At 38.7% G+C, this 26,788-nt stretch overlaps 1 protein-coding gene across 12 annotated transcripts in view; it reads right to left on the bottom strand.

Moving 5' to 3' along the window:
* CEP128 (centrosomal protein 128) overlaps nt 1-26,788 on the bottom strand; it is a 601,725-nt gene that overhangs the window by 1,942 nt on the left and 572,995 nt on the right. For all 12 annotated transcript variants that reach the window (XM_045162006.1, XM_045162005.1, XM_045162004.1 and 9 more), the window contains 2 exons: nt 24,538-24,651; nt 5,411-5,519 (listed from right to left, as the gene is read on the bottom strand). In XM_045162006.1, the coding sequence (XP_045017941.1) occupies nt 5,411-5,519; nt 24,538-24,651 (223 nt within the window). The remainder of the gene's footprint in view (nt 1-5,410; nt 5,520-24,537; nt 24,652-26,788) is intronic.

Below are 26,788 nucleotides of genomic sequence, written 5' to 3'. Positions count from 1 at the left end.
TCTGCCTTCCATTTCACCTGAGTCCTTCTGCCTCACACCATCTCTATTATTAATACCATCACTCCAGCCCAAGCCACCATTTTCTCTCCTATTTTCATCTTTCCCCGTTTTCCACACACCGGAATTACCTTTCTAAAATGTTCATCAGACTATGCCACTCTGCTGCGTTATCCCTTCCCACCACACCCTCCATGGCCTCCCAGTGAAATCAGAATAAAATCCGAACATCTGCTGGTGGCTGAAAAGGCTGCCGCGGGACCTCATGTCCTGCCACGCTCTCCCCCAATCGCTCTCTTCCTCACTCATTCCCCTCCCTCTTTTTCTCCCCTTGGGGTCTTTCCAGTTCTGCCCCTGGACTAGGAAGATGCGTCCTACCCAATTTTAACTCAGCTGGTTCTTCTTGCCATTCAGGTTTCAGCTCAGTTATAACCTCCCAGTCACTAATATAAAGTCCTGGTCCAGGTATGTCCTGTCATTTCACCTTTAACACATATTAACTACACTAACTTTTCTTTTTAGAGCAGCAGTATCTGAAGTAAGGAAGTGAAAAAAAAAGTTTTTTTATTAACTTTCATTGATTTGCTTTTCTAAGAATTTCAAATTAAATTAATATGTAAGATTCACTTTCAACTCCTAAAGTAACCCCATGACAAACCACAGTCCTTTCTTTCTGGGATTATATATATATATATATATATATATATATATATATATATATTTAAATAAACATTATTTACAACAATGCTAGAATTATAGAAAAATTGCAATCTGCATTTATGTTTAAAATTGAGTTGATAGATACCAACTCCACCAACATTTAGCATTTGAATTTCAAAGCACTCGAGATGTCGAGAAGTCTTCAGTTTGCTCCAGACTTCACTCAAATCCAGTCTGGTCTGGGCCCTGGGAGTGAAAGCCCGGTCCGGAAACTATGTCCTTTAGCCTACAAGGAGCTATCCATGGAGACCAGTGGTCGGTCACTACTTATAAAAAAGTAAAAGTGACAGTTTCCAAAGCTGGCATCATGAATCTCCCTCACCAAGCCCCCACTGTCTACAGGCTACAGGTAATGGAATCCAAGCCTGCTAAAAGAGTGTCCTGAATCACGGCCATAGCTTCCAGCCAGCCAGGATAAATTTGGTAGTAATCATGGCTCTAAATAATGGATTTCTGTGTTCCTATTTCCAATGGTCGTATAAACTTAAAATTTATACATTTCTCCCCGTCTTCCTGGCAGGGAAGCATCTACCTTTTCTTGAATTGACCTGAACTACACAAAGCTGACATAAATTACTACTGAAAACAAACTTCCATTAAGGCTGGGTCATTTCAGAGACCACAAATTACGCAGTATTTTCCCATTTCCTTTGTTTTTTCCGTGGTCAGTGATTTTGCGCTTTCGTTCGGTCAGTTTTGACGGGGCACGGAAGTCAGCAGCATGAGTGCCTTAGCGTCTTCAGCACAGACAGAAGAGCCTCATCCAGGGCAAATCCCAACCTGAGTCAGAAGGAGCCTGTTCTGTGGGCTCAGAAACTCACGTCAACCTCAGCACCTCAGTTTCCCCCCTTGTCTCCACGCAGGTCTCAGCTGCTCTAACCGCCCCCCTCCCCAACAGCTTTCATGGTGCATTCAGAAGGTAACAGCAAAATCCAGCTGCACATGCTAGTCAGACATAAAAGCTGGAGTTTTCTTAGTAGCATTTTGTTTTTATAAGATTCCTTTTTAGCCAGAGTGTCCATACATACACATATCAAACAGCACCAAAGGACTACACAGAAAAGACTGCGGCCTCTTGCCCTATCCCTCCTAACCCCACACACCTGCTCCCGGGAGTCAACCACAATCAACTCTTTTAGCTTTATTTTCTGTATTTACTTCAATTTTTGAAAGAAAAAGAAGCTTATATTGCTATTTTCTGAGTTATCATTTTTAGACGTATCCACACCCATCCACTCCGCTTCACCCCATCCTCCCTATATAGTGACGTCTGGACTCCCAGTTATGTCGATAGTGAGTATTTATATTGACTGTAAATATGGCTCATACAAACCTAATAGGGCTACCCTGACACTGTTTCTTTTCATTTTTTTCCTGGAGCTAGTAATTGACCTGTGTTTTTATTTATTTTTATTTACTCTTTCTCCATAACCACCTCAATTGTTTCTAATAGCTCAGTTAGACCTGTCATGTACCTACTAGTGTTTCTAAGTGCTCAAATGAATCTAATAATCTATCCAGTTTTGTGTTTTTTTTTTTTTTAATTTCCTAAAGCTTTTCCTGGTAGAATCTTTTGTTTCTTCCTTCCCTATGAGAGAATTGAAGAATACGAATGTCCAGATTAAAAAACCCCAGAGCAAATACATAGAAAACTCAGTAAAACAAGACTCCTGGGGAGACATACCATCACAAAACTCAAAGAGGTTAAACAGACAATCCTAAAAGTTGCCGGGCCAGGGTGCAGGGGGATAGCAATGGTAAAAACGATCATGTCAGAGGAATGGGAGTCAAATGGAAAGGACAGAAGGTTTTTCAACAGCAACACTAGATATTGGAAGATAACTGTGTGATGACTTCAGAAGGAAAGTCTTTTTTAACCCAGAATTTTATAGGCAGCCAAAGTCTCAGTCAAGTGTGAATGGAAGAAACCCATTCTCAGAAATACGAAAATGAACATATTTACCTCCCTTTCTTGGATGTGCTCCCGCAAAAGAACTGAAACCAGCAGAGGAAGGCCGGGGGTGACCAAAGAAACAGGGATCACCATACGGAGGAAGGGGAAGGAAAAGCCTCGGGCGGCAGCTGTGCAACAGCCATTGCCTGGGCTGCCGTGCATCCGCCCGCTTCTGGCCTTTGTCCTGCCTTCTTTATCCTCTCTTTCCAGGACTCTCACCAGTCACGGTCTCTCCTTCCTATATTGGTTTTTCTGAATATTTTCTCTCTTCTATTGCCCTTTTCCTTATCTTCTGCTTTCTTTGAGATTTCTCAACTTTGTTGTTTCCCACCTTTCTCGTTTATCATATCGAACATTTCTGAGGCCTCCTAGCTCGTGCTCCTTTTTCATAGCATCTTGCTCTTAATTTTACTGGATGCACTACCTCCTCATATCTCTGAGGGCATTCATGATATTTTTAAGATGTCTTCTGTTCCCTGTATTATCAACTTACTGCAGGCTCCATTTTTCTCTTTGTTGATCTTGACAAATCTCCTTTTTAATTTTGTAGTGTCAAGAAAATTTTCAGGACAGGACAACTTCTATAACTAAGCTGAAATTGTGTGTACCACAAAAAATGGAAAAGTATCCAGGGTGATCATAATTCAGTTCCAAAAGCCATCATGAAAAACATACAAAAAATTCAAAGTTCATCAGAAAAGTAAATTAGAATAAATATTATTTCTAGAAATGTTTATTAAATCACCTAAAATGAGTAACAATAGGTACCTATGATTAAACTTTTTAAAGTATCCTTAAAAACATGGGGGAGGTACGTATGGGAGGAAAATCATAAAACTTGTTAAAAAGAATAGCAAAATATATGGTTATGTATAAATAATCAATACATTAATAAAGAGGCTTACTTTTTAAGCTAATTTTTCAGTCAGATTATATAAATAGGCTAATAAAGTATTTCCTTATCCAAATAATGTTCTCAATGATATTTTTCCTGATTCTTACTTAATTTTCTGTGTCAGTGTATTTATATAGAAGCCTACAGCAGCCTGTGAGTACTACATCTTAGGAAATGACCAGTGTTAGTCATGAAATGCTACTGAGTGAAAAGCCAAACACAGTTTCTTCTACTGCCTGTCATAATATTAAATAAAATTCTAAAAATGTTGATGTTTTCCCCTTAATGTCTTCAAAGGAACCTTTCTAGGAGCCTTTCTAAGGAGGAACCTTCCTAAGGAGCCTTCTGCAAGTTATAAAGGCAAAATGAAATGCCAGTAGAACAAAGCTCTCTGTGCTCATAGCCTGCTGCTGCTTATTTCCAGGCTCTTGGATGTCTTAACGGATGGGGTACCATGTTGGTTTTTGGTGCTCGGTCCCTACCCTCCTCCTCTTCCATGTTTTCATACATCAAACAGACCTGAGGAAATTTTTCCATTGCTTAATATGAAAAATAAAAATTTTGTATAACTACATATATATCATATTCTAAGGTACCAGAACCAACCTGAGATATGATCCAAATTGAAGGGTGACTGCCAGATTAGAATAGCAGAGGGTTTATGAAAATATATAAAATCACTTGGCAAAATGGTTAGGACAGGAAAAGGAAAATGCTTAGCTGTTGGAATAAAATAATCATGATATAATGGAAGCCAAACCATTTGTCAGAAACTGATAAATATTTATTCAATGAATCCATGAATATAAATCAGAAAAAATGAGTTATTATTTTCTATTTGACTTACTTCTTTGTGGCTAATTTTGATATTTTATTTTATAGAAACCTAGCTTTTTAAAATGACAGCACTGTCCGACTGAGTGAACAAAGTCTACATCCATGGGGACTGAGGAGCTAAATGATGACCGAAACAGGAGTCTACTAACACTTGAATCCCAAGTGGCTTGGATAAAAGTGGACTTGAAATTAAAAACTTCATATACTCATTCATCTTACATTAACTGAGCATTTACTGTGTGCCAAGTTCCATATAGAATGCTGAGTAAACAGTGGTGTATAAACATCACCCCTATCATGGAGTTCACTCTTGGGTGAAGAGAAGAATCAGTAAATGAAATGTCACTGAATAGCAAATAATTCCATAATTTTCCAAGAAAGGTTTCAAAGGAAATTTGTAATGTGCATTGTGAGCACTCATAACAGCAACCATACTTAACACTGTGAGTTCTGAAGGCTTTTTTAAGGACACTGCATCCAAGGTGAAGTACAAGTCGGGGGAGAAGGTATTCTGGGTCAGCAGACTCACACTTTGTTAATGTTATAACCTTTTATTAATATTTACAGTGTATTATTCACAGAATGAAACCTACACAATAATAGTTTTCATATCCTTATTCTTGGTACAAAATTAGATATATCTGAATAGTTTTTCTACTTTTTGAAGACTTGGATTTTATTACAATACAATCTAACTTCCTTACTCACTCATCCACAGTTACTAGCAATCTCCATGCCAAAAAAACTGCTTAATTAAGATTTGGTGATTCAGTTTTAAGTTTTTGTGAGAAGTGTAAAGTCTAAAAAGAAGCGATTCCATATATTTTTAGTAAGTTGGTTAATATTATAAATGTCCTTGGGCATTATTTGTATGATTCAAAATGAAAACTTTTTCAAAATTACAACATGAATATTACTATCAAGCTCTGGTCTTTCACTTTAATCTTTCCATGAACTGAATTTTCTTAAATCCAATTTATAAGCTAGTACTGGGCATCATTACTTACAGTTCAAGTGGGAAAATCGTGGACTAGACAGGAAGCGACTGTGATCCTGCCAACAAGATGACTGATCTAACCCATAAGCATGGGAGCTTTCAGCAAAGTTTCTGTCATCCTAAAAAAAAGAGAACACGGGCATTTCAGTTCAAATCATTGCAATATGTAAGGCTCAGGATTCACGTAAATGTACTGAAAATAAAACTGAACCTCAAGATACAAGCTATATTATATCATAATTTAATATTATAATCCATGTAAAGAGAGAGAGAAGGAAATCACCTAAAGCCATGACAGTATGACATATTTCTTTCCAGACTCTTTTTTCTCCCCCGTGGATAAGATTTGTAAATTTTACTGTAAAACTCTGCGTTCTTCATTTATTTATATTTAATAATATAAATGGGCTTCCCTGGTGACTCAGATGTAAAGAATCTGCTTGTCAATTCAGGAGATAAGGGTTTGATCCCTGGGTCAGACACATCCCCTGGAGAAGGAAATGGCAACCTATTCCAGTATTCCTGCCTGGGAAATCCCATGGACAGAGGAGCCTGGTGGGCTACAGTCCATGGGGTCGCAAAAGAGTCAGACATGACTTAGCGACTAAATAACAACAACAACAGCAGAAGCACTAATATAAAGTTTTAGAAAATCATTGTATTTAGCTTATGTTACTTTAGCTTATGTTACTCACATAAGGGGCTACCCTGGTGGCTCAGATGGTACAGAATTTGCCTGCAATGCAGGAGACTTAGGTATGTCAGGAAGATCCCCTCAAGAAGGAAATGGAAACCCACTCCAGTATTCTTGTCTGGAGAATTCCATGGACAGAACGTGGTGGGCTACAGCCCATGGGTTTGCAAAGAGTTGAAAACGATTGAGTGACTAACACTTTCACTATCCCCCCACTCATAAACTATCTAGTGAATATACTATGCTTTACTCAAGTATTACTTTTCTGGGCATTTAGGTGGTTTTTCAATGTTTTACTCCTATAAATAACACTGTGAAAAATATATTTAAATATATAAACTTCTCCATGTTTAGCAATATTCCTTATGACAAATGCTTGGGTGGAAATACTGTGTCAATAAAAACAATTTGATGATTTTAAATACATTTACCTAGACTGCTTTCCATGATTATAAATATTGTTACTCATTCAACAATATTTAGTACATAAACAAAAATGAACCCTTGTGGATTCTATGAAATTTTCCTTTTCCTCAAATCTTAGCTGAAAAGGGGAATTATATCTTTGAATAATTTTACTAGCTAAATAGGTTAGAAAACAGATGCTTTAATATACCTTTCATTGATAAATAGTAAAAATTGCATATCTTCCCTCTTAAATGTTTTCTAATTATCTGCTACACTTCATTTTTCTTCCTCATACTCATTCATTCATTCAATAATTATTTATTTGGCACCTACTATGTGCTGGTCAAAGAGCAAATATAAAACATCGATGTAAATGATCCTGAAGGATGGCAGAAGAGAAAAACATTAAACAAACTATACAAAACACAATTCAGTTAAAAACTCTGGTAAGAACTATAAGAAGAGTAAATAATAGGAAGAACTACATTTAGATTTGAGGTCCAGAGAAGTTACCTCTGGAGATGATATTGAAGGTGATACTTGAGTGCTGAGTACGAACCAATGAATCAGCCAAATGAAAATCGTAGGTGGAGGATGGAAAAAGTAGGAGGTGAGGGGTCCCAATGAGGTGATGAGAGAGCGGTGTTCTAGACTCCTGTGCAGGTGCTGAGGTAAGAAAGAGTTCGGTGTGTTTGAAGAACTGAGGGAAAGCCCACGGCTTAGGCACACTGAGCCTGGGGAAGTGACTGAAGTGATATCCAGAGGTGGGATTTGGCTTGCGGATTTTTTTCCTTAGGTACGATCAGAAGGTAATCAATGGTTTTGAGGAGAGGAATGATATGTTTTGATGCGTAATTCTCAAAGATTATTCTGGCCTCTGTGGAAAACAGGCTGGAGTACCACAAACATGGAAGTGGGAATACCAGTTAAAAGATAGGAACTGGGGATGACTGGGGTCAAGGGAGACGAAGGGATTGAGAATGGTGCCAAAGATGCTGGATGAAACAACCACAGGCAGCCCATGAGGTCACAAAGAGTCGGATGTGGCTGAGGGACTGACCTGAACTGAGGCGGCCCAGACAGGTTCCTCAAAACTCACATACAGTAAGGCCTCACACAGCATGACTATCCGATGACTTAGCTGTCGTTCTCTGCACTATGTACCAAGTTTATATAGTATTTGTCACATTTATATGTATGAAATGCAAAAGAAAGGTTAAAAGACTAAATATGTGTGTGTGTATATAGAAAAAATATATATATATGCATGCATGGGTTTCCCTGGTAGCTCAGCTGGTAAAGAATCCCCCTGCAATGCAGGAGACCCCAGTTCAACTCCTGGGTCAGGAAGATACCCTGGAGATGGGATAGGCTACCCACTCCAGTATTTTTGGGCTTCCCTGGTGGCTCAGCTGGTAAAGAAACTGCCTGTAATGCAGGAGACCTGGGTTCAATCCCTGGGGAATTGAAGGGCTCCCAGTTCAACTCCTGGGTCAGGAAGATACCCTGGAGAAGGAAATGGCTACCCACTCTAGTATTCTGATCCAGAGAATTCCATGGACTGTATAGTCCACAGGGTTGCAAAAGAGTCAACCACGATTGGGTGACTTTTGCTTCACATATGCATGCATACACACACACACATTTATAAAAATCCATTTATTCTGAGCTAAATGCATGAACATAATCCTAAAATGACTTAAGAGCATCATTTTCATGTACCAAAAGGGAGTTCAGTTTCATTTAAGATGAAAGCCGGAGGTGTTAAGCAAGTGATAGACAGTTTTCATTAATCATGAGAATTTCATAAGAAACTGGAAGTCATTCATTATAGGTTTGCTGAAGAGAAAAGGCTATATTGTTGACCCTTGAACAACACAGGGGTTAGGGGTGTTGACCCTCTGTACAGGCAAAAACCCTTATATAACTTGTAGCTGGCCCTCCATATCTGTAATTTGCATCTATGAATTCAATCCACTGCAGACTGTGTGGTACTGCAGTATTTACTCTTGATAAAAATCTGCATATAAGTGGACGTACACAGTTGAAACCCATGTTGTTCGAGGGCCAACTGTATTAAACTTCCTCATTTTCTACATACGAAAATAGAAATATGAGTTGTTGAATAAGTAAAAAAAATTGAAGGAAAAGGGATAACAGTGCTAAATTGTATGTATATATTAACCCAGTGTCAAAATATATGAAGCAAAACTGGTAGAACTATAAGGAAAAAGTAGGCAAATCTATAATTATAGTTATTGGGCTTCCCCTGTGGCTCAGCAATAAAGAATCTGCTTGCAGTACAGGAGAGGCAAGGGACATAGGTTCGATTCCTGGGCTGGGAAGACCCCTTGGAGAAGAAAATGGCACCCCACTCCAGTATTCTTGCCTGGAAAATCCCATGGACGGAGGAGCCTGGTGGGCTACAGTCCACGGGGCCACTGAGTCAACACGACTGAACACAAGCACACACATAATTATAGCTGGATATTTCGACATTCCTCTCCCAGCAACTCATTTAACTCAGTAACTCTCTCACAAAACATTTAGATAAAGAGCTGAGTTGAACAATGCTACTGACCAGCTAGACCTGACTGGTATTTGTAGAAGACTCTATCCCAAAACAGCTGATTACAAGTATTTTCTCAAGTGCACATCCAACATTCTGCAAAATGCATTATATGCTTGGTGGCAAAACAAATCTCAATAAATTTAAGATGAATGAAATTATACAAAGGATGCTGTCTGACTACAGGGAGTGACGGAAGAAATCAACAACAGATGGCTATCTGAAAATTCTCAAATATTTAGAAATTAAAGAACATACTTCTAAGTAACTCATGAGTAGAGATCAAAATAAAAATTAAAAAAAAATTTTTACTTGTATGAAAATAAAAGCACAATTTATCAGAGTTTGTGAGAAGGCATTAAAAGTGTATTTGGAGGGATATGTAGAACATTAAAATGTGTATATTACAAAAGAAGGAGTCTCAAATTGATAATCCAAGTTTCCACTTTAAGAAACTAGAACATGAAGAGCAAATTAAGCGTAAATTAAGTAAAAGGAAGGAAATAATAAAGAGCAAAGGTCAATTAAATGGAAAGCAGAAAAACAGTGAAAATATGAAACCCATAGTGGGTTTTTTTTTTTTTTTTAAAGAGCAATAAAATCTAAAAATCTCTTCAGAGACTGATTAGGGAAAAAAGAGGGAAGAATATGTAGAATGAAAGGAGGATATACTATTATGCCTATAGACATTAAGAAGGTAATTAGGAAATATGAACAACTCTGCCAATAATTTAGACAACTTAGACAAAATGGGTATAAGTAAACAGCCTTAAAATGTGTCATCCAGTACTTCTACTTCTAGACATCTAGATTAGGTTAATAAATTCAAGATATGGACAAAGATTTTTATACCAGGATATTAATCAATTGATTCTAGTAGAAAAAAGCTGAAATTAATTTTAAATTTTCAACAACATGAGATTGGGAAATAAACTATGGCATAACCATAATGATGATCATAGAGAAAATTCATATATATATATGTAATTCATTTATATATATAAAGTGCTAAATAAAGAGGAAATAAAATTGTCAACAAATAATGATTTCAATGTAAAAAGGTATTTATAAGTAAGAATTGGGAAACATACACCTTTAAATTAAGCAAATAGGTTTTAAAAAAATTTACTATTTATTTTCTTTTCAATATTTTTCCACATTTTCCAAATTGTGCCATATTTTTAACTGTGATATGCCAAGAAGCTGGTTGCATCATTAAAAATATAAGAGGTCCTTTTTCTGTAAACAGAAAAGATATAATCTGTGCTTTGATGCCAGTTGGTTTTGTTTCAGAAATGTAAAACCCTACCTTGGCAAGAATGAATCGGATTTGACGACCCTTGTGGACTTCCTCCTTCCTCTGGGAGGCACACTCTGAGGCTGTCATTACACCAGCTGGTTCATTCAGCAAGATGCCCAGATCTACACCTCCACTCCTGTCCTTTTCACTGTCTTTCTCAGTCCAGGCATCAGTGGGCAAATATGAATGTGTCTGCTTTCCCTTGAGTTTTCCTTTCTCTTATTGGCCCATAATCATCTAAGCATCTTTTTAGTGGGAAACCTTTTATTATGCTTTTCTCTTTCACATTTTATATAGAAAGCATGATTAAGTGAAGATTTCCAGCACTGACTGAGAACACAACTCTCCTTTCTATCTGTGCATCTTCCAACTCCCCGAGGCCTTTAGAATTTCACATCTGAACATAATAGATCCATGGTTTTGGCTCGAGTTACCCCATGTCAGCTCATTCTAAAGTAGCTGTTGGCATACAGCTGAGACTCCATGAACAGTTGACCCTTCAACAACACATGCTTGAACTGCGTGTGTCCACTTAAACACAGATTTTTTTTTTTCCAATAGTATATACTGTAGTACAATATGATTTTCTGTTGGTTGAATCTAAGAATGAGGAATAATACCTTGGATGCAGAGGGCTAACTACAATTTACAAATGGATTTTCAAGTGCACTGAGGGTCAGTGCCCTTAACTCCCGAGGTGTCCAAGGGTCAGCTGTATGTCTTTAAGTTTCAACATTTTACAAATCTTCAAAAGATTGCCAGAATCCCCAGGGTTACCTAGAAATAAATAATGAAATGATCCCTAGAAGAACACCCTAAAAGAAAAATATTTCACTATCCTTTTGAACAAATCAACATGTCAGAATATGAAAACAATATCTTCAAATCCTCCAATTATATATTGATATTTAATTTTTGGACTTTCTATGCAAGTAAAGTTTATAGGGTCACCATAAGATGGCTGTTTCTAATTTCTACATTTTTTCAATTAAATACTTATATATTAAAAAGGAAGTATTGGTTAAAAAGGAAGATTCTTTGCAAGCTTTTGCTTTTTGCCAACTCTTACATCCTTAGCACAGGGACCTATTTTTATTACTGTCTTAAGTCTCAACAAGCTATTTAGCCATAATTCCCTGCAAAAATTCCACTGGGTGAAGGAACTTGCAATTTCTAATATTTTCCCTGGGTTTCTTCCACTTCTCTTTCATAACACACATTGTAATTGGTTTCTTAAAAGTTGTTCCAACCTGACTAAATCTTTTTGCTAAACTGATCTCTAATGATTAATATTTAATGATGCCCACCAAGTATTTTTCTCACAGAAATATTGTAAGTTCAAAGTTTATAAGACAAATGCTGCATTTAATTTTTTAAAAAATTTTAATTTATTCAACTCTTCCCCTAGAGAAAAGGAAAAGACACTTATGTGTCTTGTCTTTTTTGTCTGACTCTGTGGCAGAAATGTTTTCTTGAATTTGTCTCTAGCCTAACAATGTTCCCCAATTTTATTCCCAATTCTCCATTAGTGCTTGAAAAAGCTTAACCTCTTCCTCAGTAAACTTTATTCCTATCTGAAAGTTCTAACTGGACAGTTTACTTCAAGTTAGCCTTCCATAACTCAATCTGCATGGCTGCCATTATATAGCTTTTAACTTCCATGAGGTTGCGGCTTTGATCACCTCTTTCTATATTTCCACCTACCCATCCTAATCTTCACAGTTCAGGATGGTGCCATATGCAGTAAGGAACTCAATAATGATCATGTTCCTGAAGGCCTGCTCTGTGGAAGTGGGAAGTAGCAGACTGTCACTCTCAGTATCTTCATGTAAGAAAATGACAGAGCTGGGCAAGATCATCTCCTAAGATTTCTCAGCACTGACATCTGAAATTCTAATTTCCCCAAGCAGAACCACTGAACAATCAGAACATCTAACTACCAAAACCATCTTTTCCAAAATTAAATCATAATACAATAAACATGAAGCCACATTCAGCCACAGAGGAACAGACTCATGAAAAATACTGTATTGGATCAGGCCATTTGATAAATTTACCTATATGCAATTGCTATTTTATGGTGTAAAAATTTAATATTCTTAGTGACTCACACACAAAAAAAGGAGTATACTCAGCTTTTGTTGTGTATGTGTGTGGTTTTTTTTTTTTTTTTTTTTTAACCCATTTCAGACTTGGCTCTATATGATTTTAATCCATTTTCAAAAACTAAATATATTCACAGTGGGTAAAAATTTCCCATAAACAAAGATACTCAAAAAAATGTGTCACTGATTTAAGAAACAAAGGGAGAGATGCAGATATTTCATAATGATGGTTCCCAGAACCAATGTTTATTCCCTGAAAGTGACTATTTAAAAGGAAACAAGGATTGTTTGGATAAATATGTTATGGTATATTTATTACAAACTAACAAGACAATTAACTGGCATTATCACTCACCTAGAGCCAGACATCCTGGAATGAGAAGTCAAGTGGGCCTTAGGAAGTATCACTACAAACAAAGCTAGTGGAGGTGATGGAGTTCCAGTTGAGCTCTTTCAAAACCTAAAAGATGATGCTGTGAAAGTGCTGCACTCAATATGCCAGCAAATTTGGAAAACTCAGCAGTGGCCACAGGACTGGAAAAGGTCAGTTTTCATTCCAATCCCAAAGAAAGGCAATGCCAAAGAATGTTCAAACTACCGCACAATTGAAGTCATCTCACATGCTAGTAAAGAAAATTCTCCAAGCCAGGCTTCAGCAATATGTGAACCGTGAACTTCCAGATGTTCAAGCTGGTTTTAGAAAAGACAGAGGAACCAGAGATCAAATTGCCAACATCTGCTGGATCATCGAAAAAGCAAGAGAGTCCCAGAAAAATATTTATTTCTGCTTTATTGACAACGCCCAAGTCTTTGACTATGTGGATCACAACAAACTCTGGAAAATTCTTCAAGAGATGAGAATACCAGACCACCTGACCTGCCTCCTGAGAAATCTGTATGCAGGTCAGGAAGCAACAGTTAGAACTCGACATGGAACAACAGACTGTTTCCAAATAGCAAAAAGAGTATGTCAAGGCTGTATACTGTCACCCTGCTTATTTAACTTATATGCAGTGTACATCATGAGAAATGCTGGGCTGGATTAAGCACAATCTAGAATCAAGATTGCCAGGAGAAATATCAATAACCTCAGATATGCAGATGACACCACCCTTATGGCAGAAAGTGAAGAAGAACTAAAGAACCTCTTGATGACAGTGAAAGAGAAAAGCGAAAAAGTTGGCTTAAAGCTCAACACTCAGACAATGAAGATCATGGCATCCAGTCCCATCACTTCATGGCAAATAGATGGGGAAACGGTGGAAACAGTGGCTGACTTTATTTTGGGGGGCTCCAAAATCACTGCAGAGGGTGATTGCAGCCATGAAACTAAGACACTTACTCCTTAGAAGGAAAGTTATGACCAACCTAGACAGCATATTAAAAAGCAGAGATATTACTTTGCCAACAAAGGTCAGTCTAGTCAAGGCTATGATTTTTCCAGTAGTCATGTATGGATGTGAGTGTTGGATTATAAAGAAAGCTGAGTGCCAAAGAATTGATGCTTTTGAACTGTGGTGTTGGAGAAGACTCTTGAGAGTCCCTTGGACTGCAAGGAGATCCAACCAGTCCATCCTAAAGGAAATCAGTCCTGGGTGCTCACTGGAAGGACTGATGTTGAAACTGGAACTCCAATACTTTGGCCACCTGATGCAAAGAACTGACTCATTTGAAAAGACCCTGATGCTCCTCATTGAAGGCAGGAGGAGAAGGGGACGACAGAGGATGAGACGGTTGGATGGCATCACCGACTCAATGGTCATGAGTTTGGGTAAGCTCCGGGAATTGGTGATGGACAGGGAGGCCTGGCATGGTGTGGATCATGGGGTCACAAAGATTTGGACATGACTGAGTAACTGAATTGAACTGATGTACCTGATATATTTAGAATTTTGAATTCAATATGATTAACAATTGTATCTTTACACTTAACTTTCTTCATAATCTTTCCTTTCTTAATGCTCTTATTGAGCAAATTATTGTGAATATTGAAGAAAGCATGTGGTTTGTCAGGGTTTGGTAGGGTTAAAAAAAAAAAAACCCTAATGAATGCAGAGTTCCAGAGAACAGTAAAGAGAGATAAGAAGTCTTTCTTAAGTGAACAACGCAAAGAAATAGAGGAAAACAGTATGACGGAAAGTTAAGGATCTCATCAAGAAATCTGGAGATATCAGGGGAACATTTCATGAAAGGATGGGCACAATAAAGGACAGAGACAGTAAGGACCTAAGAGAAGCAGAAGAGTTTAAGAAGTGGCAAGAATATATAGAACTATACAAAACAGGTATTAATGACAGGATAATGATGATGGTATGGTCCATCATCTAGGGCCAAACATCCTGGAGTCAAGTGGGCTTTAGGAAGCATTACTAAAAACAAGGCTACTGCAGGTAATGGAATTCTAGCTGAGTTATTTAAAATCCTAAAATATGATGCTGTTAAAGTGCTGCACTCAATATGTCAGCAAATTTGGAAAACTCAGCCAGCAGCCTAGGGCTAGAAAAGGTCCGATTTTCATTCCGATCCCAAAGAAAGGGAGTGCCAAAGAATGTTCAAACTACTGGACAATTGTGTTCATTTCACATGCCAGCAAGGTCATGCTCATAATACTTCAAGCTAGGCTTCAGCAGTATCTGAGCTGAGAAATTCCAGATGTACAAGCTGGGTTTAGAAAAGGTAGGGGGACCAGAGATCAAACTGCCAACATTCATTGGATCACAGAGAAAGTAAGGGAATTCCAGAAAAACCATCTACTTCTGCTTTGTTGACTATGCTTAAAACTTTGTGTGGTTTCCACAATAAACTATGGAAAATTCTTAGAGATGGGCATACCAGACCACCTTACCTGTGTCCTGAGAAACCTGTATGTGCGTTAAGAAGCAACAGTTAGAACCAGACACGGAACAATGGACTAGTTTAAAATTCAATTCAGTTCAGTTGCTGAAGTAGATGTTTTTCTCGAACTCTCTTGCTTTCTTGATGATCCAACAGATGTTGGCAATTTGATCTCTGGTTTCTCTGCCTTTTCTAAAACTAGCTTGAACATCTGGAAGTTCAGTGTTCACATACTGTTGAAGCCTGGCTTGGAGAATTTTGAGCATTACTTTGCTAGCGTGTGAGATGAGTGCAATTGTGCGGTAGTTTGAGCATTCTTTGGCATTGCCTTTCTTTGGGATTGGAATGAAAGCTGACCTTTTCCAGTCCTGTGGCCACTGCTGAGTTTTCCAAATTTGCTGGCATACTGAGTGCAGCACTTTCACAGTATCATCTTTTATGATTTGAAATAGCTCAACTGGAATTCCATCACCTCCACTAGCTTTGTTTGTAGTGATGCTTCCTAAGGCCCACTTGATTTTGCATTCCAGGATGTCTGGCTCTACGTGAGTGACCACACCATCATGATTATCTGGGTCATGAAGATCTTTTTTGTATAGTTCTTCTGTGTATTCTTGCCACCTCTTCTTAATATCTTCAGCTTCTGTTAGGCCCATAACATTTCTGTCCTTTATTGAGCCCATCTTTGCATGACATGTCCCCTTGGTATCTCTAATTTTCTTGAAGAGATCTCTAGTCTTTCCTATTCTATTGTTTTCCTCTCTTTCTTTGCACTGATCGCTGAGGAAGGCTTTCTTAACTCTCCTTTCTATTCTTTGGAACTCTGCATTCAAATGGGTATATCTTTCCTTTTCTCCTTTGCCTTTTGCTTCTCTTCTTTTCACAGCTATTTGAAAGGCCTCCTCAGACAACCATTTTGCTTTTCTTTTTCTTGGGGATGGTCTTGATCACTGCCTCTTATGCAATATCACAAACCTCGGTCCATAGTTCTTCAGGCACTCGGTCTATGAGATAATCCCTTGAATCTATTTGTCGCTTCCAGTGTATAATCCTAAGTAATTTGATTTAGGTCATACCTGAATGGTCTACTGGTTTTCCCCACTTTCTTCAATTTAAGTCTGAATTTGGTAATAAGGAGTTCATGATCTGAGGCACAGTCAGCTCCCGGTCTTGCTTTTGCTGACTGTATAGAGCTTTGCCATCTTTGGTTGCAAAGAATATAATCAATTTGATTTCGGTATTGACCATCTGGTGATGTCCATGTGTAAAGTCTTCTCTTATGTTGTGGGAAGAGGATGTTTGTTATGACCAGTGCGTTCTCTTGGCAAAACCCTGTTAGCCTTTGCCCTGCTTCATTCTGTACTCCAAGGCCAAATTTGCCCGTTACTCTAGGTATTTAAATTTAGGAAAAAATAGTTTAAAATTAGGAAAGGAGTATGTCAAGGCTGTATATTGTCACCCTGCTTATTTAACTTAAATACAGAGTAAATCATGTGACATGCCAGGCTGGATGAATTACAAGCTGGAATCAAGATTGCTGGAAGAAATATCAACAACCTCAGATATGCAGATGACACCACCCTTATGGCAGAAAAAGAAGAGGAACTAAAGAGCTTCATGATGAAAGTGAAAGAGGAGAGTGAAAAATCTGGCTTAAAACTCAACATTCAAAAAACTAAGATCATGGCATCTGGTCCCATCAGTTCATGGCAAATAGAAGGCAAAAAAGTGGAAGCAGTGACAGACTTTATTTTCCTGGGCTCCAAAATCACTGTGGATGGTGACTGCAGCCATGAAATTAAAAGACGTTTGCTCCTTGGAAGGAAAGCTATGACCAACCTAGACAGTGTATTAAAAAGCAGAGACATTACTTTGCCAACAAAGGTCCATATAGTCCAATTTATGTTTTTTCCAATGGCCATGTATGGCTGTGAGAGTTGAACCATAAAGAAATCTGAGAACCGAAGAACTGATGCTTTCGAACTGTGGTATTGGAGAAGACTTTTGAGAGTCCCCTGGACTGCAAGGAGATCAAGGCAGTCAACTGAGGAAATCAGTACTGAATATTTGTTGGAAGGACTGATGCTGAAGCTGAAGCTCCAATACTTTGGCCACCCAATTGGAAGACCTGACTCACTGGAAAAGACCCTGATGTTGGGAAAGATTGAGGGCAGGAGGAAAGGGGATGACAGAGGATGAGACGGTTAGACAGCATCACCAAGTCAATGGATGTGAATTTGATCAAACTTTGAGAGATAGTGAAGGACAGAGAATCCTGGTGTGATGCAGTCCAGTTTGGAGTCGCAAAGAATCAGACATGTCTTAGCAACTGCACAAGAATAGCAAAAAATATGCTCATACAAGTACACACTTTGACTTTTAATTAATCACTTTTGCTCCTTTGCTATTTTCAGGTTTTATAGCAAAAAATATCTCAACTTATTTGGCAACCTTTTGTTTAACTTTTAAAATGGCAAGATGCAATCAACTAGTTAAATATTATGGCTGGAAAGTTAGTCTTAATCTGTTCAAAAGAACAAAAATTGCTTCAGAGTTCATCATGATTCAATTGCCTATGAGGTTTCAGATGTGTCATCTAACAATACTGGAAAAATAACAATGAAATCTGTTAGAATTCCGTGAAAGCCTGAAGTTAGGGAAAAAAAGTTTAATCATCAAATTAGCATGCATTGTGTATTCTGGAGTCAAAGATAAGGCAGACAGCGTCTGCCCTCAAAAGTCATATAATCCATAGAATAGCATTTCCCAAATTGCAGTATTTACCTTTAGCTATATTTACTATTTCTTTTACGGTAACTTAAAGATTAGACTTGCACCTCAAATCATCAGTTCACCCCTCTGCCTCCAATGGCTCAGATGGTAAAGAATCTGCGTGCAACGTGGGAGACCCAGGTTCGATCCCTGGGTAGGGAAGATCCCCTGGAGGAGGGCATGGCAACCCACTCCAGTATTCTTGCCTGGAGAATCCCACGGACAGAGGAGCCTGGCGGGCTACAGGTCCATAGGGTCACAAAGAGTGACCCTTTAAAGGGTCACTTTACTTTTAAAAAAGTCACTTAAAGTGACTTACTTTACTTTTTTTTTTTTTTTTTAAGATTAGTTGCTGCTGCTGCTGCTGCTACGTCGCTTCAGTTGTGTCTGACTCTGTGCAACCCCATAGATGGCAGCCCACCAGGCTCCGCCTTCCCTGGGATTCTCCAGGCAAGAACACTGGAGTGGGTTGCTTGCACCTTAAATCATCAGTCCTCAATCTTTTTGGCACCAGGGACCAGTATTGTGAAAAGCAATTTTTCCAATGAGGGAGTGTGGGTTGATTCAAGTGCAGTAGGCTTCAAGTTCTTAAGAGAATCTAATGCCACTGCTGATTTGATAGGAGGTGGAGCTCAGGTCTTAATGTGAGTGATAGGAAAGGCTGTACAGACAGGCAAAGCATTGCTTGCCCGCCACTCATCTCCTGCTATGTAGCCAGGTTCCTAACTCAGGCCAGGGACCATTTCTGGTCTGGGCACAAAGGTTGGGGACCCTTGCCCTAAATCTCTATATAGGGCTTCCCAGGTGGCACAATGATAATGAATCTGCCTGCCAATGCAGGAGTCGCAAGAGACAAGGGTTTGATCCCTGGGTCAGGAATATCCCCTGGAGTAGGAAATGGCAACCCACTGCAGTGTTCTTGCCCGGAGAATCCCTTGGATGGAGGAGCCTGGCAGGCTACAGTCCACAGGGTTGTAAAGAGTCAGACAAGATTGAGCGATTTCACTTTCATTCTTTCCAGGAGAGGTTTAAATGATGGCAAATTGCTGGGGGCTGGCAGAAGCATAGAGCTATATTTACATAGCAGTTTACACACAACTTCTTTAAAAAGCATGGAGAGAGGTGGTTGTAAGTCATTGGGGTATTATGAGGTTAAAGCTCCCTCAGTTTCCACCATGATTGCCACTGCTATTCCCAAGCAATATCTGTAAAATTACATAAGTCATACACTGATGATATATTTTAATAGTCATTAAGTGAAAATCACCTCCAATTGTGAATTGCACCAGGAGTTATATATTGCATGCTTCAGAAGCTAACAATTGTAGACAATTTAAGGTATGGACAGAAATAGCTGACCTTAGAGAGAAAGTGCAGTCATTAATTGCTATGAGCAAAGCATAAACAAACCATGGAGCAATTCACGCAGGGAGAAACAGCTTCTAGGAGCAGCACACACGTGCTTACACTGAGCGAATATGACAATGGGCTTTGTCAGACTCTGCCTTCATAACCTGTGCTGAAAGCCATTATCAGCGCTTCCTTACCCACCTCTTCTTATCCTGTAAAACATCTGCTTTTAAAGAGAAGTTGCCTACTAGCTTCTTCTGCTAGAAATTGAAAATCATGATTTTCTTTTCAGGAGGAGGAAGGATGGAACAAAACATGCCTTTTGTGATTTTACCAAAAACTCCACTGCTAATTAAAACCATATATTGAACATGGGTAGAGAGCAAAAAGGGCAGGTAGCAAATGGGAATATTTTGGACAAAACCATGCTCCTCTGTGAATTCCGATTAGTAATGCTATGTTATTGGCTGACTGTTGAACATTCTGTTCTATTCGAAACAGCTGGGACAGAAAAGAAGTCTGTTGTCTTACAGAAACCCAGTTAGGCCTGATGAAATGAGCTACGGAATGCTTTGTTGTGTACACAACGCTGTGTTCAATTCAGCAGTGAATTGAAGTCTCTGTACATACTTCGAGATCAGGCTTTGTCCAGTTAACTTAGGACGCTCAATACAATGTTACATTATGCTCTCAGCGATTGCTGACACTGGTCCTGCTGAAAATCTTGATGGCTTTCTATAAACCTGATCCTTTTGAGCCTGGTGATGGCCATTGGAGCAAACAGTGGGCGATGAGTCTCCTTCTGAATTGAAAGGGAATCTGACTTGCACACTTTCTACTCTACCTCCCCCTCCACCAGCAGCAGTGCGGTCATATTGGATGTCTCCCTGCCTTCTGACATCAGCGAAAACATGAGCGAAGCCAGCTGCCAACATGGTTCTGCTCTTCCAAGAGCTATTTGTCTGTCAACAGTAATACAGTCAGGGTTCTACGACTGTAATGCTAACAGTGATTCTTCTCCAAACAGATGAGGATAAAACACTTCCGTGTACCTTGTCATCACGAGCCTCTTTTCAAAAGGCTTTAGAGCATCTTTCTTCTCTGAACTTCCACTGCTGTTTATTGGGATCGATTAAAAAAAATTTTTTTTGGCTGTGCTGGGCCTTAAGGCAGCCCACTGGCTTTCTCTAGTTGCGGTGTAGAGTGGAGCCCAGGCTCTAGAGTGCAGGGGTTCAGTAGTTGTGGTGTGTGGGCTTATCTCCCGGGTGGCTTATGGGATCTTAGTTCCCCCACCAGGGATCGAACCTGTATCCCCTGCATTGGAAGGTGGATTCTTAACTACTGGCTCATCAGGGAAGTCCCCTAATGGGGTTGTCTTTACAGCATTTATCCCTTTCTCCTTTGTACTACAGTTATTTGAATTCCTAAGGATTGGTAATGACTTTTCTTATTAAAATGCCATGATTCTCTCCACTGTCCAGTGCTGTGTCTTGTGCACAGTGGAAATTCAGTACATGTTTGCTGGATGTTGTAGTCAGCAACAACAGACTTGAAGATCTTACCTTAAGAACAAAAGCTCTCAAAGGCAGAGATCTTTGTTTTGTTCACTGATGTGATTCCCATGCACCTAGAAAGTTCCTGGCACATGGCTGAAACTCAACAAATATTTGTTGAGTGAATGAACAGTAGTATGACTTTACAAAGAACTTGCGTAGTATGTATTTGGCTGATAAATGAAGAAAAGAGAATACTTTACATAACATGTAAAGGAAGTAAGAATAGTTTGGTAAAAGTCTCCTTTCTCTAGACCAGGAGTTGGCAAAGTTTTCCCACAGAGGGCCTGATGATAAATCTGTGAGGCTCTGTGGGCCATACAGTTTCTGTTGCAACTCCTCAACTCTGCCATTGAGCATGAAAGCTGCCATAGACCACACACGAATAAGTGGTTTTACTCACAAAAGCAGTCAGCAGGCAAGACTTGGCCCATGGCTGGCAGTGTGCCAAACTGTGCTCTAAAACAACTGTACAGAAATTATCTGTAAGGATTAAGATGACAGATAACTATTCTCTACTTGAAGACCTGCCTTCTGTGTGCTTATGTGTGCTGCCACCCCCATCTCCAACAGGTGATGCAGTGCTTTGGCAATATAGTCTGTACAGAGTTTGAGCAAACTCTGGGGGAGAGTGAGGGACAGGCAGGCCTGACACGCTGCAGTCCATGGTGTTGCAAAGAGCTGGACATAACCGAGTGACTGAACAACAAGAAATCAGAGGCAGCGTCTCTGATTATCCAGGAAGCTAAGAAATTAACAATTTTTTCACTGCCCATATGAACTTCTTTCTTTTGAAGCTGCCTCCCCTTTCATTCTTAATAAGTTATGTTATAAAAAGCATATAAGCAAATGATCATTGGTATCTATGATTTGCAAAAATGTGCTCTCACATTTTTCGCAATAATGACTACAAAAAATGTGACAGTCTCATGAGTTTTGCGTTAGATCACTGCATTATTTCAGGCCAGACATCTGCTACACAGGATAATAATCTACATATTCATCACTGAAATGGATCAACATTTAAAAATGTTTAAGTAGTATTAACGTGGAACAATGTCATCATACAATGTGCTTTGTGGCTCTTTCCTGCATTTGCACTGCCTATTTGCAAAATTTTCAAACTTATTTCTCATTTTGATAAGTGTTGGCCTCACAAAACCAGGCTTGATTTCCTCTTCAGCTGCAAATGTAATTTTAAAGAGAACTCCAATGAGATTACTTGCTGAACATGTTAAACATTCATAGCTTTGCCATATGCTGTTATAGAAATTGCATTGATTTATCGCAATTTGGGTGCCACTAGATAGCACTGATTCACCTGATACTGAATCTAACTGTATTGGGAAGCAATGTCTTAAATATTTCATCTGCTTTTAGACCTCTATTGAACTAAGAGGCATACACTGTGTTTCTGTGCTTTTGGAGAAAACAGACTTTTATTTATTAAAGATATTGTCCTATATTTGGTGACTTCTAAAAAAAATTAAGGGACAGCAGATCCAAATTTACACTATAATAGCCTGGTGGTCAAGGATATAGATTCTTGTAACCAGGCAGATGTAGGTTTTAACCATGATTCAACCACATAATCGCTCTATAACCTGGTTTTCTTCAGTGGTTAAAAAAAAAAAAAACAAAAGAGGGTTGCTGTGAGGATTAAATGAAATCAGGCACATAAAGCGCAAGACACATACAAAAAGAGCAATTTCATGTAGTTTGCTCTAATATGTGCTCAGTAACGAGTAGTTATTATCATTAGCTATTGTTGTCTAAGCCTTGTTCTTCTGCTTAAGTCAGTGGCACTCTAAGTGGAGGAGAAATGCTTGAGTATATGAGACCTGATGAGAATGTTGGAAGACAATTTAGTGAACTTAAAATTTGCCATATATGATAACATGATCGCTGCTATAGTCAATAATACCAATATAAAGAGCAAAGGTATAAAAAAGCACAAAGTCACAGACCACCCTCTTTGCAGGAAGGGCATAAATAACACGGCATATTGTGTTAAGTTTCTGTTTGGGATGGGGGAAGTAAAGAGCTCACTTTAAGCATACCAGGGAGGGCTTATGTAAATGAATACTGTCTTTACATCCACTGAGCATTCTGTCCAATTACATTCAGAGGGGGGAAGATGCACCTTAAAAATAATTACACTTGGCTGAAATAAGTGAATATATACAGTGTAATGAATATGCATACATATTGAACTTTGTAAGAATATAAAAGAGCTGAAACTTTAGCTTTATTTTCTAAATTGACTTGGAGTGTACTATAGATGATCCTCTCTAGCTCAGTGTTCTCAGTGAGAGGGAGAGGGCAGCTTTGCCCTCCAGGGGATGCCTAGCAACATCCAGAGACGCTTTTGGATGCCACAACTTGGGATGGGGAATGTGACTGGTATCCAGTGAGTACATTCTTAGGGACGCTGCTTAGCATCCTACAATGCCTTGGACAGCCTCTGCAACAAAGAATTACCTGGCACACATGTCACTAATGCTGGGTTAAGAAGTTCAGCTCCAGGCTGACAATTGTTAAAGGTCAAATGAGTTTCAAGTCACCCATAACCCACATGGGTCTTGGACAGCTTCTAGGGAATGGTTTGTAATTTAGGTCAAATCTTCCCAGTCTCTTATATGGTCCCCCACTAGTGAATCACAGACAGAAGTAGTAATATGGAGCTCTTATCCTCATGAAATGAATGACTATAAACGCTGATCCTAGGAAATACTATAGGCTATTTCACCTACTGAGGAGGATTTTAGTGCAGAGAGAGGAATAGTCAGACTTACACAATGAGGAGGGTGGCCATCCACACTAAACCACTGACCAATCAAGAGGCCAAGGGTTTCCTGGCTCAGGATTTCTTATTGTTGTTTAGTCACTAAATCATGTCCAACTCTTTGCAACACCATGGATTATAGCCAACCAGGCTCCTCTACCCGTGGGATTTCCCAGGCAAGAATATTGGAGTAGGCTGTCATTTCCTTCTCCAGGGGATCTTCCCAACCCAGGGATTGAACCCACATCTCCTGCATTAGCAGGTAGATTCTCTTGCACTGAGCCATCTGGGAAGCCCACCAGGATTTCCTAAGCAGCATCAATTCCCATAGACAAACAAGATATTAAACAACAATGAAAGTGAAAGAAAGTGAAAGTCCCTCAGTTGTGACCTACTCTTTGTGACCCCATGGACTATTAAGTCCATGGAATACTCTAGGGCAGAATACTGGAGTGGGTAGCCCTTCCCTTCTCCAGGGGATCTTCTCAATCCAGGGATTGAACCCAGGTCTTCTGCACTGCAGGCAGATTCTTTACCAGCTGAGCCACAATGGCATACACTTAATAATTAGTTCTCAGATAAAAAGTTATAAACACGATCCCTGAATTTTTATTTTCTACTTCTACAAAATTGAAGATCTATCTCTTACATCAAAACATTTCTTTCATAAGTACCCTTATGCAAATGCCATGGGGCCTGCTTAGAAAGCTATAGCCATAACCATAAGTAACACCCAAAGTCTGCAAATGTATATAAAGGACATTACTTTGAAGCTTTGGATTCTGTGCTTGGTGTCATCCCGGCACTGCTGAAGAGAATCTCTGTGAACTCGGTATTTCGAATATCTCCCGTCAATTCTGTCGGATAAACTGCAGGAACCCTGCAAAAACAAGAAAGGGTCTAAATTGGTAGATGAAAGAGAAACCAGAGCTTGAAATTAAGCTGAGAAAGTTTTGATATCTAGATAATAAATCATTATAGGCATTTAGAGAGATATACAGAGAAATCAGAGGTTCCCAAGGATAAGGAAAAAGATGGTCACTTTAGATGCTACCATTAAAAATAAAAACAGTCCCACAAAAGTTATTGGCCTTTTTTTTCTCCCACTGGTAGTCCCCTTGCCAATCTATGACTGACATCCTTTAGGTGAAGGGAAAAATTTAAAGTAACAGTGAGTTGTTTGAAGATAGTATTTAATGATACCATACCACTTTTGGATGGTATATACTGTCCCTTAGAATTGCACTTAGCAAAAAAAAAAAAAAAAAAATTCTCTTTCTTCAACACACTACCTTTTAACTATTATTTCATGTAGATTTTTAAATGTAAGGATAGCTCATCTTGGGACTTCCCTGGTGGTCCAGTGGTTAAGACTTTGCGTTCTAATGCAGGGGGCATGGGTTTGATCCCTGATTGGGGAACTCAGATCCCATATGCTTCAGGGCAAAAGACCAACACCGTAAAACAGAAGCAATCTTGTAACAAATTCAATAAAGACTTTAAAAATGGTTGACATCAAAAATATCTTAAAGGAAGTAAAAAACGTATAGCTCACCAGCCCTCAAAAGCATGAAAAGATTCAGGTAATAAACTAAGACAGAAAAATAACCAGGGCTTGCCTGCCTTTCTATTTTTCCCTTCTTTCTGGGGATAGAGGATAGAACACAGCAAACAGTCACTGCAGCCTGTTACTTAGACTTTTTTTTTTTTTGGCTGCACTGCAGGGCATATCGGATCTTAGCTCCCCAACCAGGGATCTGAACTGGGCAACCCCTGCATTGGAAACCTGGAATCTTAACCACGATACTGCCAGGGAAGTCCCCTATGTAGACCCTTCTAGTATGAATTAGGGAGAAATTAAACAGAATTAGGGCAACTGATTTTCATATATAAGAAAAATCATCTATGGAATTTAGATCCCCAAATAGCCCCAAATAACTTTTTGAATGTTCAGACCAGAAGGGGTATTAGAATTCCAAAGTTATCATTTTTATTAAAAAAACAAAGTTACATCCCAGGTAAGTTAAGAATGACCTGCCCAAGGCTAGGCAATTTGTGGCAGAGTGATCTTGGAACCCAAAGCTGTTCCCTCTCCTCCATATCAAATATGTAATGTTTAAATGTAGGATTGTGCTGCTGAACCATTCCTTTCAAAATAAGGATTACAAAAAAAAAAAAAAAAAAAAAAATGAAGTGGGACAAGGAGGGAGGGACAGAGAGAAACAGAGAGAGACAGAGACTATGACACCTTTAAATAAGCATAAAGTCAAGATCATCTAAGTAAGATGACAACGTGTATTCACAGTTAGTTGTCCGAGACTACAGTGTTGTCCAAAAGCGTGTGGAAGGCATTTCACATATATGCTAGTGATGCCAGTGTGGGTAGGAACAAGAGATAATATTGTTCAAGTCTCTCATTTTATGGATGAGGAAATAAGCTCTAAGATATTAAGTGATTTTGTCTGGGGCAAGAGCATGAACCAGAACTTAGGTTTTTAAACTTGTTAACTGCATACTGAATTTTAGAAAGTTTTAAGGATTTGAAAAATATAATCTACATCTAATAATCTAAAGGTTTTATATATTTTTATTTAAGGCAATGTTTTCATTAATTGATTACATGACCTCTTTTTATCATATAGATGGCTTTAGAGTATATATGGAATGGGTTTCAGGCTAGAGGCAGTAGGCAAAACAGATGGGCTTTCCTATAAATATGCAGAATTATATCATAGTTTTATATAATCTACACACTCCAAGCTTCAGGTTCCTGAGTAGTAAAATGAGGGAAAACAATGCCAATTTATAATGTGAGTCTGAAGATTTGAAGAAATATAAAATGCTTAGCTTTTGCCTGCCATATATAGTGCATAAAACTTGCTAACGAATTTCTTTCCATTTTAAAAGTAGACATTTCAATTTGAATGACTAAAAGTACAATTCTAAATTTTGAAAAACATTCTGTCTCTAAAAATTTCACCATCTTCCTATGTGAGTGTGCATACACATAAGCTAGA

This window comes from Bubalus bubalis, chromosome 11 (genome assembly GCF_019923935.1).
Source record: "Bubalus bubalis isolate 160015118507 breed Murrah chromosome 11, NDDB_SH_1, whole genome shotgun sequence".
In the NCBI taxonomy this organism is placed as follows: Eukaryota; Metazoa; Chordata; class Mammalia; order Artiodactyla; family Bovidae; genus Bubalus; species Bubalus bubalis.
Note: the sequence above shows the minus strand (reverse complement) of the source record. Positions and strands in the feature narration are given on the sequence as shown.